The following is a 15,145-nucleotide window of genomic DNA, read 5'->3' as shown; positions in this document are numbered from 1 at the left end:
TTTCACCATCTATAGCAATAATATAATCTCATTTTTGGTAAACTGTCATGCCCATCTGTACATGGATGACAAAGTGCTGTATTATGTTGCTGATTTTGTTCATCTGGCAATTACAAAAACTTAAACCATTCTTTTAATAATCTGCAAACGGCTATTAAAGTCCTATAGTCTTGTACTAAACGCACATAATACAAAGTTTATGCTATTTTCCGGAGCCAGTGCTATCTGTTACACTAACCTTAATGTTTGCACTGTGAACAGACTTATTGAGAAAGTCACATAATATAAATATCTCACCATCTGAATTGATAAAAAGCTCTCTTTCAAATTTTACATTGCAATCTTGTGTGCCGACTCAGGCAAAACGTTATCTATGTCTACAGAAATAAAAGAATCTTTCCCATGTTTTGTAGGAAAAGGGTTGTTGAGGCAGTTTTCATGTTGGTCTTGGACTACAGTGATTATTTACAGACATCTTCAACTCTTAAATCTCTGGAATCTCTAGAGTCTCAATCTGCCTTGAGATTCATAATTGGTCATGTCTATGGTACACATCATTGTATTTAACCTGAAAGTTTTAGGTGGTCTTCCTCCAAGACAGACGTGATACTCACTGGTATCTCTTCGTCTATAAGGCTCTTGTTGGAAAACTACCACACTACGTGTGATAAAGGGACGTTATCAGACTCCCTCTGCTGACTGACTTTTGCTTCATGTTCCACAAGCTCGAACATAAAAAAAAACAGCTTTTAACTTTAATGCACCTGACTCCTGGAACAAATTACAGCACTTCCTTGAAATCCACTCACGTGTGCCTTTTGGACAATTTAGAAATCTGTTTTTAAATCTGCAAACTTCTACTAGATAATAGTTTTTGGATTTTTGCATCCTTATTATCCTAATTTATGTATCAAATATCTTTTCTTATTCAGATAGTTTTATTGTTTTTTAGTAGTTTTATTTTTGCAGATGATGGTGTTGCTTCTTTTTTGTGTTGTTGTTTTGTTTTTGTCCTTGTAATTTGTCTTAATGTCATTGGACATAATGGACAAAGGTTGAATGAATACATTTTTCTCACCCCTGCATCCTTCCCTCCGTCTCACCTGCTTCCTTCTTCTTTCATATCTTGGCCTTATCTCCCATCTTCTCCCTCCCTCTTTTCTCTTACCTTCTTCTTCGCCTCCTCTCACTGCCCCTCTTGCATTTCCTCTCCCTTTTTATACTATCCTCTTACCTTCCCTTCATCTTAACCTCCTCATTGCACTCCCCCCATATCCTCTCTCTCTCCCTCCTTCATCATCTCCCTTCTGCCCCCCCATAACCCCCTGAGGCTCCCACCTCCTCCTTCTCCTCCTCCTACTCCTCCTCTGCCCCGCATGACGTGGGACCAGATCAAGGATCTGTGTTGCCGGGAGTAACAGGGATTGAGAACGAAGCATTGGAATGCAACTCCAGCCGAGCCCCTGAGAACAGGAGGAAGAAGAAGAGGAGGAGGAAAGGGAGATCGAGAGCAAGTATTTCCACTTTATCCCTGTAAAGTGTTTCCACAATTTCTCTCTCTTATTCTCTTTATTTGTAGTCCAATTCACCTATTTTTGTTTTCTTCTTTATCTCTGGTCTTTGTGTGTGTGTCTCTGTATTCTCTATGGACATTTGAGGCTTTTCTTCTTTTCTTTACCATCTGTACTTTCTTGTCTGACGTTGGGGATTCTGTTTATTGGCTGTTGGTCAGGTTGTACACCCGGCTGTCTGTTTGTCTGGCTGCTTGCAGTGTAAATGCCAGTGAAAGAGACAGAGGGCAAACACATGGAGATGCAGATGGACACACACTAAAACACACATACACACACACACACACACACACACACACAGAGTCACACATTCCCTCGCTCCACTGTGCCACCATATGTTCTCTCTCTCTCTCTCTCTCTCTCTCTCTCTCTCTCTTTCTCTCTCTCTCTTTTTATCAGCAGAATGAAAGTGCTTTTTGGTGGTATTTGAATGAGACAGAAAAGAGCCTCAATCAGCCCTCTGTCTGGCTTTTATTAACACTGCGCGCCTTCCCTTCCTCACACCCTCTGTCTGTCTCCACACACACACACTGCAGAGGGGGGGGGGGGGGTTCCCTGTTCAGGTATGATGATGCCCCCCTCCTTGATTTTTTTCTCTCTCCCTTTTCACTCATCCCTCTTTTTCGTTGGCTCCTCCTCACTCAGGGGTTATTGTTACCTCACTCCCCATTCCTCCTCCACTCATTTTCTACCACTTCTCCCTCCCTTCCCTCACACCCTCTCTCTCGTTCGGTTTGTTTGCCGCTGAATGGACAGATGCGTAAAGAGGCGATCAAACTCCACCTATCCACCGGTGGCAGCAGCAGCATCACCGAGCCTCTTATCTTCAGACAAGAGGACCGAGCAGGAGACCAACTACTAGTCTGGACTATTGTTCAAGCCTCCTACAGAAGCGATCAGAAGCTCGAGCCCGGAGCGGAGCCCACCTGTTTGAAGTCGGACTCTGTTTGCTCGGATCACCTCAGGTGCCCCAGCAGCCCGGAGGACGCATGAAGCAGAGGGGTGCAGAGGCGTAGGAGGACCCGGCTAGGTGTCCCGGCTTTGATGATGGATGCTCTCGACTTCATTTTTTTTTAGAGCTGCAGTTGCTCGTCTGTGGCGATCCAGAAATAGCAACAGTCTGTCTAGAGGTTGTGAGGAAGCGTCTGATGAGGTTTATTTGCGGTAGTTGTCATGTTTTCAGCGACGAATTTCCGGTTATGTGTGATTTTTTTTGTCTCTCTTGTCGCCTTTATTTTGAATTTCCAGCTTCAATGCCACTTAGTCTGCCGGGGCCGTACTAATTAGCGTCTTGATTGACAGCTCCGTAATTGGATTTATTTCATATCCGCTCCTTGAAGTTGTGAAGCCTCTTATTAAATGGCGACAGGAATGGCTTTATTTCTGTAGAAAACAATAATAAAATACCTACTCTAGTCTTTTTTTGGGGGTGGGTGGGGGGTTAACTATTGTTTTGAGCAGTCACAAATACTCAATGTTTTTCCAAGTCATTCCTGGAGCTATGAGACCCAAGAATGCAGGGCAGAACAGGGTACTTCAGAGAGGGATTATTTTACATTTTACAAATTAATTGCACAAAACATAACCTTCCCTGTGGTCCCTCTTACTGAGGCTTTAATCAGTGTAAGATCTACTTTCTCGGTTTCATGATTAAAGTAAAACATGCTGGTTGTTTTGGGTAAACGTGAAAGTTTCGCTCTCTCTGAAAGGTTTTCAAAATTGGTTTTACAAAAATGTGTTAATCTGGTCGAGTTTGCAGCATGTGGTTCCTATTCAAGAGGATATCAGGTGCCACAAAGCTCACTGGTGGAAGAGTTGACCCATCCTTTTAAAGAGCAAATTATTTATTATTTATTTTTTTGTATTAAATCCTAATAGTTGGATTTACAGTGATATGAAAAGCCCAATTCAATTTTTAAATCTTTGCGGCGTGGGTGTGATCTGTTCACAGGAAAAGAAAGTTAAGGTTGCGTTAAGACATTCAAACAATTTCATTCAAAAGCATGTTTGAATCTAATTTATTAAATCTACACATCACACAAAGATTAAAAGATGTGTTGAAGGTATCTGGAGAGTATATATTTCAAAACAAATACAAACTTGGACCAAAACCAATGTGTAGACATATACGTAGATTTGAACTGTATTTCCAATATGTATTGCCAAGAAGTAAACCATATCTCAAAATATATTTCAAATGAACATATGTAAAAGCCATTTTGGACACTCTTGAGATATTTCTTTTGTTAGCATATAGGCATCTATGAGGGGAACAGGTATGTGGATTATAGATTGCAACACTTGTATACTTTACTAATAGTGTGTTGTTTGTGCTAAGGGGAGGATAAGCGATGTACATATGGTTTTAATTAAGGTAGAGTATATTGGTATGAAAAAGTAGGAATTAAAAAAGGACAGACCTATGCTGTCACCCAATATCCAAAAAGGGACTTTTTGTGGCCTCTCCATCTAAAACAGGGTGGTGTGCGAAACTGGTCAAGTTTCTTGTACATTATATATCAGAGTGGTTCCGCCTGATCCTCATGAGCTAACAGCTGCACAATTGAAAATCCAGCTGCCTTGTAGACAACACTGTGGGGATAAAAAGAGGATGTCACACCTGTTGCCACACCTGAACATCAGGCGCCGTACCTCATCCTTGATGAGGCTTCACATGCCGTCCCTCTGACTCACACTCTGTTGGTCTTCTGTTCACTCCCTAGACCAGTCCTTGGCCCAGTATGATGCTGTATTCCCAGAATACAGGCCCCATATCTCTGTTTCCCTGTTTCCCTTCTGTGTGTTGATGACCTCTTCCCACTGTTACCCCATTTTCCAGTTTCCAGCCACAGGTTTGTTTTTCAATGTCTTTCCATCTATCATCTGGCTGCAAATATATGTGTGTGTGTGTGTGTGTGTGTGTCGTTGCTCTGAAAATCCAGCCCAATGCCCAGTGCGCTGTATGGCTTTTTATTCCTATCTGACTGTACTGATGGTTCATATAGGGATGGAAGCCATGCACTGCGCTGGAAGCACAGCACACTGGACCATGGACTCCTGCCCTGTCACCTCCCATAAATACACACACAAACACACACACACACACACACACACACACACACACACACACACACATCCATACACACTACATCTAAAAGCACACTCTCAAAAGCCCACAAGCTCACAGAAGGCAATAAATTCATGCACACATCCAGGAGACTGTGAAGCGAAATCTGTCACACAGAAATATGGAGGCACACACACTGCACACATAAACATGCATTTATGCGTATGCATGCAGTAGGTATGCATATGTATGGTGTATACTTTACACATGCACACACTCGTGATAAATGGTCCCCTGGTCCCATCAGGCCCCTACTGCAGCGAGTCAGTCTGAAGCTGTCTAACTGTATCAGCTGACAGACGGCTCTCTGAAGTGAAACACACACATCTGCTTCAGAGTCCCAACATGATCGATACGGATCACAACAGAGCAGAGTAAAAATTAAATTGAAGTGAAACGAACGAAATTGATTGAAGAGGCAGAACTCGTAGCAGTGGAATCACACAGACTCTTCGCAAAATAACAAGATAAAGAATTCATTCAGTCATGGTCTTTTACCCACTTCATTCTTATTCAAGGTCCCAGTGGGATGGAGAGAGTATCCCAGCATGCACTTGGTGGAAGACAGCAAAACTCCCAGGAAAGGGCTGACACAGATAGACGACAAAAGCCACATTCTTACGCCTGGAGTCAGTGAATGAGAGAGGGAGTCAGATGTCCTGACATATTGAGGAAACAGACGCAAATTACATGGGACTCAAACAGTTCCATAAAACATATATGTATATATACATATATATATATATATATATATATATATATATATATATATATATATATATATATATATATATATATATATATCCATAACACTTTATTAATAAATCAGAATCACCTCAGTGAACAGGTTTGTCACAGTATCAGAGGACCCATTTTCAATAGAAAACATGGAAGCAAGTGAAACATTGCACTTTTACCTACACATTTACTCATGGGTAAATGTGGGAATGGTGGTGGCGCAGTGGACATGACACATGCCTTTGGCGTGGGGATCAGGGTTCACTTCCCTGTGCAATACATCAACCAATGTGTCGGTGAGCAAGACATTTAGCCCCTATTTGCTTCAGAGGCGTGTGGCCTCTGACATATATAGCAGTTGTAAGTCAGATAAAAGCGTCAGCTAAATTACATGTAATGTGGAAAAAAGACAGAGTTGGCTAATGGTCTCATGTTTCTGTGCACAGCCTATAATCCATTAACCCTCTTTCTAAAATAAAATGTGCACAAGAATCCATAAATCGGATCGAAATCCATCATCAGATTTTCTAAGAATTGCTTTACTTTAACACAACCTTTTAGGCACACTGACTGCAGAAAAAACATTCAGATAAGAAGCGAAAGTGACAATCACAGAGTTATAAGAAATTAGATAAATTCATCAGTATTAAAGTCCTCATAAATTGTATTCTGTCACTTTTATCAGAGTGTGGTAAAACTATTACTGGTGGTTTTGCATTGTTTTATGAGAAGTTTAAATATTGCACAGTAGCCTATATTACACCATTTTTCAAAATCTGGTATGGCTCTTTAAAGCCAGCTGTTTTTTAATGTTCTCTTCGACTGTTGAATTCATCGTGTAGCTTGCCTCTGTCTCTTTTACGAAACCACATGAATGTAGTTAGAAATGTATCAAACACTGTCAAAGCTCAAGATTACACTTTGGTGAAGCGCTGCAACAGAGACACCTCACCTGTGGCTTGTGCTGTTGAGTTTCATATGCAGCACAAATTCGCCACCCAGTGTCCATAATGTGGTATTACACTGCTTAAATAAAAACACAATTTTTATGTAAAGCTGCCCTTGAAATCATTTAGCAGCAGGAATATGAATACATGTGTCAGCCTGAAAAGGTAGGCATGAGCAGATACGGGTGAGAACCAAGTATAGATGATCTTTGGCATAAGTAAAGATTGCTGAGGGTTTAAGAAGAAGTTGCCTTTGTGCGCCCGGTGGCGAATCCCATTATGAACGTTACCTTACGTACGGCTGGCCAATAAATTACATTGAAGGGCGGGTCTTAGCGTGACCATGATGTGCAGCAATTAGCGGCGAAGAAGAAGAAGCGGACATGACGTCGGAGTCCTTCTTCCAAAACAAGCGGAGTGTTATGAAAGCTTCACAGTGAAATGTTGGATAACCACTTTTTCCAAACCCTTACACAACTCCGGGGCGACAGCTGCGGGGCTTCCGCCTGTCCAGTTTTGCCAAAAGACAATTAATTGTAATAAAAAATAGATTTGTATTCAGAAACGTTTACGAAAAGACAGCATGGCAAAGCAGAGAAGGTGTGCAGAGACGGAGGCCCATACAAAGAAACTGAAGCAGGTGCTGAAGGCAAAAAGCAGCGGAGCAAAAGCGAGAACGAAGAAGAAAGATGCAGGTATGAAATGTTAGGCCTGTTGCATCACTCCCATCTTTCCCGCTCTATACAGATACGTTTACAACCTCCCTCTTTGCTGCATATGATGTGTGTAAAGTTAGAATCCCCAAAAAAATCAGTAGGAAAACGACGTTTAGCTCGCCAACTAGTGTTTAACTGTGTGTGTATAACTGAGATTCTTAGTAATGAGGGCCACTTTGCTTGTTCCAACAGTAAAGGGTTCTTAAGTAACCCTCAGCATATGCATAACATCAAGTTTTTTGTTGAGAACAAAACACGTTTATCCTACTCAATGCATCCGGTTTTGGAAAGTTCTGAATTAGAGCTGATAGTCAGTGCAGGCTATCATGCATGAAATTGTTGTTGGTGATGTAGGTCCAGTGATGCAGATCATTAACTGTAACATCAGCTATAATAAACTAATTTCTTCAATATCATTATAAAGTGTGATATTGCAAGTACATATTTTTTTTAACTTGCATGTAAAAATGATAACAGACAAAAGCACTAACAAGTGTAAAAAAAAAAAACTTCACTAACTATTATGTTGGATATTAAAGAAAGAAGTAGCAGTAGCGCTTCTGGTATCCCTTCAACCACCGGTGCTCATGGAAAGGAATGCAATTCACTAAAAGGAAGTAGAATTATGATCAAAAAGGTCATAAAACATCAACCAATCTTGAGTGCCTGGACTTGATTTTTTTAAGACTTTTTGTTCATAACTGTTTTATTATTGTTGCCACCAAAAACACACTTTTTGAGCAACTGGAGTGCAGGTGCATGTACAGGTGATATGAATGGTTACTGAAGTGGATCTGCTGACCCAGATACACATCTGTGCTCCACTTTAACATAAACAAAACATAAAACATGTTCTTGTAAGTGGCGGATCAGTGTGTGTACATGTAAAGCATGCACCATTATGCATAAATAGTTTTAAAAAAATATGCCAGCAGGTGTGTTTGCCTCTTTTATGTTGATGATTTGCCTCTTAGTCAATGTATTATTTGTTTCTCTGTCACAGTTTTAAATGCATTAGGCATTGCTGTACTTTATTCAACAAAATACACAATTAAATACACATGTTCTCTTTGTAAAGTTTTTAAACAGAAGCATAATGCACACCGTGCTGTATTTACTACGGACACGTGAGATTATGGTTAGATGTTTGGTAGCTTGTGTTTCATTTCTTTTTATGCCTTTCATGTTGTATCACAATTAGTTCATGAACTCTGACTATAATTACCATGAGCCTTTCTGCTTCCTGCTTTATGAGGACTCGAACCACAACCACTGCCACCACTATTGTATTGTTGATGATTTATTTAGATTGGTGTTTACTCATATTAAGCCTTAATCTTGTAGAAAAAGAACTTTTCCTGTGTCCTCTTACCAGAAACCGATCTTTGGATCCATTTTCTATGGGCAAACACACAATTCCTTTTAAATTCATGTTATGTACTTCTTTACAAATTATATAAATATCAAACTGACTGGCTGATAGGTAATATACATTCTTCTTTTGCAATGTCTTGATATATTTAGATTTTGTTAAAGAGGAAAAATAAATTGCATACTACTATCAAATTGCAGTACTTCTAGAATCACAATAAATGAAAATGGCCATACAATTTGAATCAGCACCCGTGTAACATGAAAAAATTGAATTGAAACTAAATCATATATTCCCAGCCCTAATAAAAAATGCATTTCTTTAAAAAAAAAAAATAGAATGCAATGCAAGAGCTAATAAAGGCAAGACAGTCTATGATGCTGATCTTGTTTAAGGTCGATCATACTTCTGTTTACATTATTGCGGTTGAGATTAATTGATGCTTAATATAACAGCTTTTAAAGATTTGAGGATGAAAATTTACTAATTTAACTATATCAAGAAAGAAAAAGTGAAACGAACCAAACGTCCTACTATATCCCTTTAATCTACATGTCTTAATCTTTACTCAAACCCTCGTAGCTCAAAACTATTTCTGTCCGGCCTTCCAGCTAATGGCCACACAGAGGAAGAGGAGAAGCTCGAGAGGAAGGTCAAACCCAAACCACGGCGCTACACAAAACGGGCATCAGGGAACACCACATCAAACACATCCACAACTGCCATTGCCGTCAAAACCAGTAAATACTTTCAGTCGCCAGTGAAGGAGGAGGAGCCTGAGAGTGAGGATGACTTTCCCAAGGTAAACGCAGCAGCACCTGCGGTTACGGTTAATGCCAAGAGAACGGAGAAAGAAGAAGAGGAGGAAGACAGTGAGGAAGACGAGGATGATTGGGAGGAAGTGGAAGGTGGGTGAGAGATCAGCAGAAAAAAATTGTTTGCTTGTTGTGTGTGATATTACATTTCCAAAACTTTCATTATATATATATATACAAAGGTGAGAAAGGGTCATAGTACTTTGGAGAGAAGTGGGAAACGGAAGCACCCACCCTGTGGAACGCCCTCCGTGACAACATCAAACAGCCAAGCACCCTACCATCCTTCAAACAGGCATTATTATTTTTATAAAATAATTGAGTGTGTCTGTGTTGATCAGAGCTTTCTGGACCACTGGGTCCAGTTGAACCACCAGAACCTGTCCTGCCCTCTCAGCCGGTTGAGATAGAGATTGAGACTCCAGAAATCAGGAAAAAGTAAGTGGACATTCGTGTGGTGTAAAAACAGTTAAATTACAGTTTGGTTTTTAAACTGTGATCTTTTTTAGTTTCACTAACATCCCTCTCATTTTGAATACAGTTCCATGTAGCGTTAGCAAGCATCTTCAATCTCTAAACGTCCTTTAGTTAGAGCAAGTATTTTATAAGCTTCTATTTAGTCAGGCTTCTAAGACACACATTTTTCTGAAAGTTCTGCCATAGAGTACCCAAACAACGTTTTCTTATATATGACCAGTTTTTGGATTTTCAAGAGCACCCGTAAGGGGGTAAATGAAAAACTCACTTTTTCGGTGCTTTGGAATACATGCCAACCCACAAACAGTGTACTTAGACAACCAAGTCAGTTTGTTGTGTTCTGCCTAGATCAGAAAACATGGTATTCAACAAGCCATTCAGACTTGGCTCCCCATCCCGTGTCACATGCAGGCTATTAGAACATATGCCCTAAATATACCCTATTACCCTAAATTGCCTCCTTGACTCTTCCACCTGAGTCTCTTCCTTCCTTAGTCCCTCCCACTGAAGAGGTACGGGAGATACGCGAGCAGAACGTGGGGGGAGAGAGGAACCAAGGAAACGTGCTTTTAGAGGGATGAAACGTCCTTTCCTCTGAAGTGTCACATGAATTTGTCAGCAGTGCGAGTTAGCTGTACGGCTTCAGTTAACATTGTATGGTTAACCAAAAAACCCAAATAATAAAAAGCATGAACTTAAACATTTGAATAATATATCTCCTTTAATGTGGACTTACACCATGTGAAACCAATTCTCTTTTTTACTATTTTTAAGTCCTGAATTAGACTGTTTCCGACCTTTGGTCACATTGCATTTTTGTGGGATATTTAGGAAAGCCATTGCATTTTCAAGTCTGATTACAAACATAGTGTATGCATATCCAACAGCTAACAGGTGCATGTTTGTATATATTTATTTTAGATTAGTGGATGAGCATACGCTATGAAAAAACGCCTGTCTGTTTTACTCTAATAATTAATAATTTCTCATTTGCCAGGCGAAAGAGGCAAGCAGAGTTTGAAATGTATCTGAGGCGGATGATGAACCGATACAAGAAGGACGTGCTGATAAACACACACAAGGTGAAAACACACAGATTGTACCCACGAGTTCTTCTTATCGCTATCTCCAAATCCTGTGTCTAATATGAAATCAGCACAGTGGGACTTTGGTCATTGCAAACTTTGGTTTGGTCTCTTAGGTTCACCTGATGTGCCTGATAGCCAGTGGGATGTTCCGCAGCCGCTTGTGCAGTGAACCAGACCTACTGGCCATCACTCTGTCACTGCTGCCCCCCCACTTCAGCATGGTCGCCAAGCAACGTATCGACCAAAACTACCTCTCTGGACTGCTTAAATGGTGTTTGCTTGCGAAATATGACATGTGTAGTGGTGCCTAAAATTACTTTTAATGTCAGAATGTGTAAAACCGTAATACAGGTGTAATCACCACTCTATCACCTATTAACATTTTCTTCTCTCCATCTCTCTCTTCCTTTTAAGGTTTAGAGCAACGTTCACCCTCAACCCCAGTCTTCCCTGTGAAGAGCGTCCGGACCCACGGGCTATGCTGGAGAGGCGACTAGCCAGCTTGTCATTCAGAAACCACCAGGAGATGACTCATGTTGGTATTTTGGGACGAGACTAGTCCAATTCATGAAATAAATAAAATAAAGAGTATTATCAATCAAATCAAATTCAGCCCTTGAGTGAACATACAAAGGTAGAATAAACAATAAATAATGAAGCTCCTCTGTTTTGTGTTTCCTGCAGCTGTTTCTGTTGGTCCTGAGGTCTCTGCAGCTCTTTTGCCGATTGGTTCTTTCTTTGCAACCGATTCCTCTCAAACCGCCATCAGCCAAGGTACTTCAATCTGTTATTGAGCCCTTCTAGAAGATACTGATGTAATTACACTACAGCAGCCACACCGGGTTAACATGACTGTTGTATTGCTCTGGCATAGCATACATATTTCCATTTGAAATCTGTACACATCTGACTCGTACACATATACTCTTATTTATCCATGAAAACAGAGGATCTCTAAGGCTCATTTGAATAGGTTAACCTGAAAAAGATCAATTAAGTGTAGTGAATAAATGAAAGTGCCAAATTGCTATATTCAAATATATATTTTAATGTTTACATTTTAGTACAAAATCAATGCAAACATTAAATAGAAAAAAGATGATTTACAAATGCTTTTATATTTTGATATGTTAGTCTGGTAATCCCTTTTGAGGTCTGTGTGTGTTAACTGTATCGCAACCCTTGAAGATGAACTTAAGTTCATTTGTTAATCATTTCATTGATTAAAATTGATGTTATTTGACACTGTTAATTGTATAAAAGTGTTTTTTTCATACAATTGGAACTGTCAAGGTTTAGGTCTGTTTGGTCAAATTTGTGTTCATAATATTACCACTTGGTGTAAGTTAGCAGAAGCTTAATGTTTCAACCACTCATTCATCAACTTACTTTTACTCTTTCTTGATGTTTGTTGATTTATATTTATATATTTTTTAAATAAGCTACTCCACAATCTATCCACATACTTTCTGGTACTCTTATGTCTGTTTAATCTTTGCATAGTTTTGTTTCTGAGACACAATTAGTAAAGCGCAGATCGTGGTAGGACAAAAACACCCCCTCTCTTATTCTAAAAAATAATTCACATACTATTGCTACTATCGGTCTCAAGCTTATATACTCATAGTCTAAAAATGTTTTGGTCTATTTTCCAGGGCAAAGGGGCTAGAACATCTACCGGTGCCCCAGGAAAAAGCAACACAAGCCAGCAAACCTCCAAGACCACCTCTCCTGAGCCAATGGTGTCTACTGGCACCAAGAGACCAGCTGGAAGGGAGAAGATCAATGTAGACGGAGGAGGGAAGAAAGCAAAGACAAAAGACATAAAAGAGGAGACTGTGAAGGAAAAGGAGAAGGTTATAACATCAGGAGGGCAAAGGCCAAAGAACTCAAAACGCCGCAGCATCGCCTCAAAAGTCAGCTACAAGGAAGAAAGTGACAGTGAAGCAGAAAAAGAGGAGGAAGTGCTTAGTGATGAGGAGGATTTTCAGGCGACCAGTGAGGAAGACAGTGAGGATCCAGGGGGAGGGGCTAAATCCATTAAGGGGAAAAGGGGGAAGAGCAAAGCCAAAGTGACCAACAGCAAGAACACTGCAGCTCCGAAAAAAAGGAGTGGTGGAGGGAAAAAACAAGTAGAAGAGGAGGAAGATGATGTTGAAGAAGAAGAAGAAGAAGAAGGAACAACAAGCAACAGAACAAAGCGAAGGAGTGGGAAAAAGAAGGACGGGCCTGGAGCGGACGAGTGGTTGGAGGTGTATCTGGAGAAAACTGCCTCCTGGGTTTGTGTAGATGTGGAACATGGTGTTGAGATGCCACACCTCTGCTCCCAGAATGCAACAGCACCGGTATTGTACGTGGTGTCGGTGGATGGGGGCGGCTTTGTGAAGGATCTGGGGAGGAAGTACGACCCCACCTGGTTGACAATGTCCAGGAAGAGACGGGTGGATGAAGAGTGGTGGGAGGAAACGCTTGAGCCATTTCTGGGACCTGAGGACGAGAGAGACAGAAAGGAGGACAAGGAGGTGAGACATTCAGACAGAGGGTCGACTGGACAGACCAGATGTACCATTTATTTATTTTATACAAATACAGCCTTCTTCCATCTTTTTCTCATTTATAACTGTTTTAATGCTCCTTTTATACTTATATCCATCTTCTCACTGTGTTTTCCCCATATTGGTCCAGCTCCAGAACAAGCTGCTGAACAAACCCCTCCCGATCTCAATAGTGGAGTATAAGAACCACCCACTGTATGCCTTAAAGAGACACCTTCTGAAATATGAAGCTATCTACCCTTCAACAGCCACTGTACTCGGATACTGCAGAGGAGAGCTGGTGTACTCCAGGTCAGTAGTAAAACAGTCAGCAGTGCAGTGCGACCCTATTTTGTTGAAGGACACAACAGATTTATACTCTGCAGCCTTCAGGATCCCATAGGACATTTGTATAATATCAGTTGTTTATAGGGTGTTCACACAAGCCTCGTACCATTGGCAAATTTCATGTGGCCGCTTCTTATATACAAGGTATTTGCACACTTGGTTATCAGTTGTGGGCATCAGTTGTTCTACCAGTTGAACTATTTAATTCACTTCCATTTTATTTTACCGGTTGGGTGGGCGGGGGGATAGACTACGCTGTTTGTTTTTTGGAACTGGACATGTTGTAAATCACAGGGTGTATATGGACACTGACTGTTACTCTGGAAGACTGTAGGACATCATGTGTTAACTAAAACATGACCGCTTGCACTGTAAACTAGGGCATTGTGGAAGTCGACACAATTTACCACTGCACACTTTGGTCCTAGACATAAACCTGAAAATACTTTTGCTTTAAGAGTTGAGAAGAAGCACATAAATGCTGCATAAGTTTTGGTGTGCAAGAGGTAAGACTGTCTCATTGTTTAATGATCACAGTTTCAGTCTCAAGGACACGTTTTCTTTGGCCGGGTGCGTTGAAAGATCAGCTGACTTGGGACAAAGCTTATGATGACCTGCGTGTCTGAATTAATTGTGGCTGTGAGCGTCAGTGTCCACCTGGTGGTGCTCTTTGATTAGTTAAACTGTGTGCTTCAAAATGTGCTTGAAACTGTGGTGTTCAGATGGTAACAGTGATCTGCTGGCAGTAAATTATATCTGTTGACTGTTGGTGTTTGTTAGACACTGTTCAGATATACTTACATACGGCATTAGACTCAACCCATGAGAAAAACAAAATTCTTGAGGCAAATAGAGATTAACGATTTCTTATTATTATCATGTTTAAATCTAAATTTATCTTTAGGGATTGTGTGCACACGCTCCACTCCAAAGACACTTGGCTCAAAGAGGCGCGGACTGTCAGGCTAGGAGAAGAGCCATATAAAGTAAGAGAGATTATTTTTCTCAAATTTCTTGTCCTTGTTTGTTTCTATTGTTTTTTACTCTTCCACTCATCATTTCCCTTAATTCTGTTTGTTTTTCTGTTCCTCTCTAAATTAATCCCATTCTTGCTAAATGAGTACAGCAGTCAAATAAGAGGAACAACAGTTAACCTCCAAAATGAAAACTTGATCACAATCTATTCATTTAAATATAAATATAACACTCCAGTGATGCTCATACAACCACTCAACACAGAGTTGTAACATAGTTACCCACCTTTCTTCCAATATAGATTCCTTCTTGATACTGAAGTGGATGAGGTCTGGTTGATTTAAGATGTGAAATACAATCACCTACAGTGGGTACGGAAAGTATTCAGACCCCTTTAAATTTTTCACTCTTTGTTTCATTGCAGCCATTTTCCAAAA

At 40.4% G+C, this 15,145-nt stretch overlaps 1 protein-coding gene across 1 annotated transcript in view; it reads left to right on the top strand.

Annotated features, from left to right (window-relative positions):
• Positions 1-6,739: 6,739 nt before the first annotated feature.
• xpc (xeroderma pigmentosum, complementation group C) overlaps positions 6,740-15,145 on the top strand; it is a 12,096-nt gene continuing 3,690 nt past the window's right edge. Inside the window, exons 1-10 of the mRNA XM_034875531.1 lie at positions 6,740-7,078; positions 9,083-9,379; positions 9,628-9,724; positions 10,761-10,845; positions 10,965-11,122; positions 11,266-11,386; positions 11,536-11,625; positions 12,507-13,373; positions 13,537-13,697; positions 14,638-14,719. Of these exons, the coding sequence (XP_034731422.1) occupies positions 6,967-7,078; positions 9,083-9,379; positions 9,628-9,724; positions 10,761-10,845; positions 10,965-11,122; positions 11,266-11,386; positions 11,536-11,625; positions 12,507-13,373; positions 13,537-13,697; positions 14,638-14,719 (2,070 nt within the window). The 5' untranslated portion in view covers positions 6,740-6,966. The remainder of the gene's footprint in view (positions 7,079-9,082; positions 9,380-9,627; positions 9,725-10,760; positions 10,846-10,964; positions 11,123-11,265; positions 11,387-11,535; positions 11,626-12,506; positions 13,374-13,536; positions 13,698-14,637; positions 14,720-15,145) is intronic.

Source organism: Etheostoma cragini, chromosome 7, assembly GCF_013103735.1.
Source record: "Etheostoma cragini isolate CJK2018 chromosome 7, CSU_Ecrag_1.0, whole genome shotgun sequence".
In the NCBI taxonomy this organism is placed as follows: Eukaryota; Metazoa; Chordata; class Actinopteri; order Perciformes; family Percidae; genus Etheostoma; species Etheostoma cragini.
The sequence above is the reverse complement of the archived record's forward strand: the minus strand, read 5'-3'. Positions and strand labels throughout refer to the sequence as shown.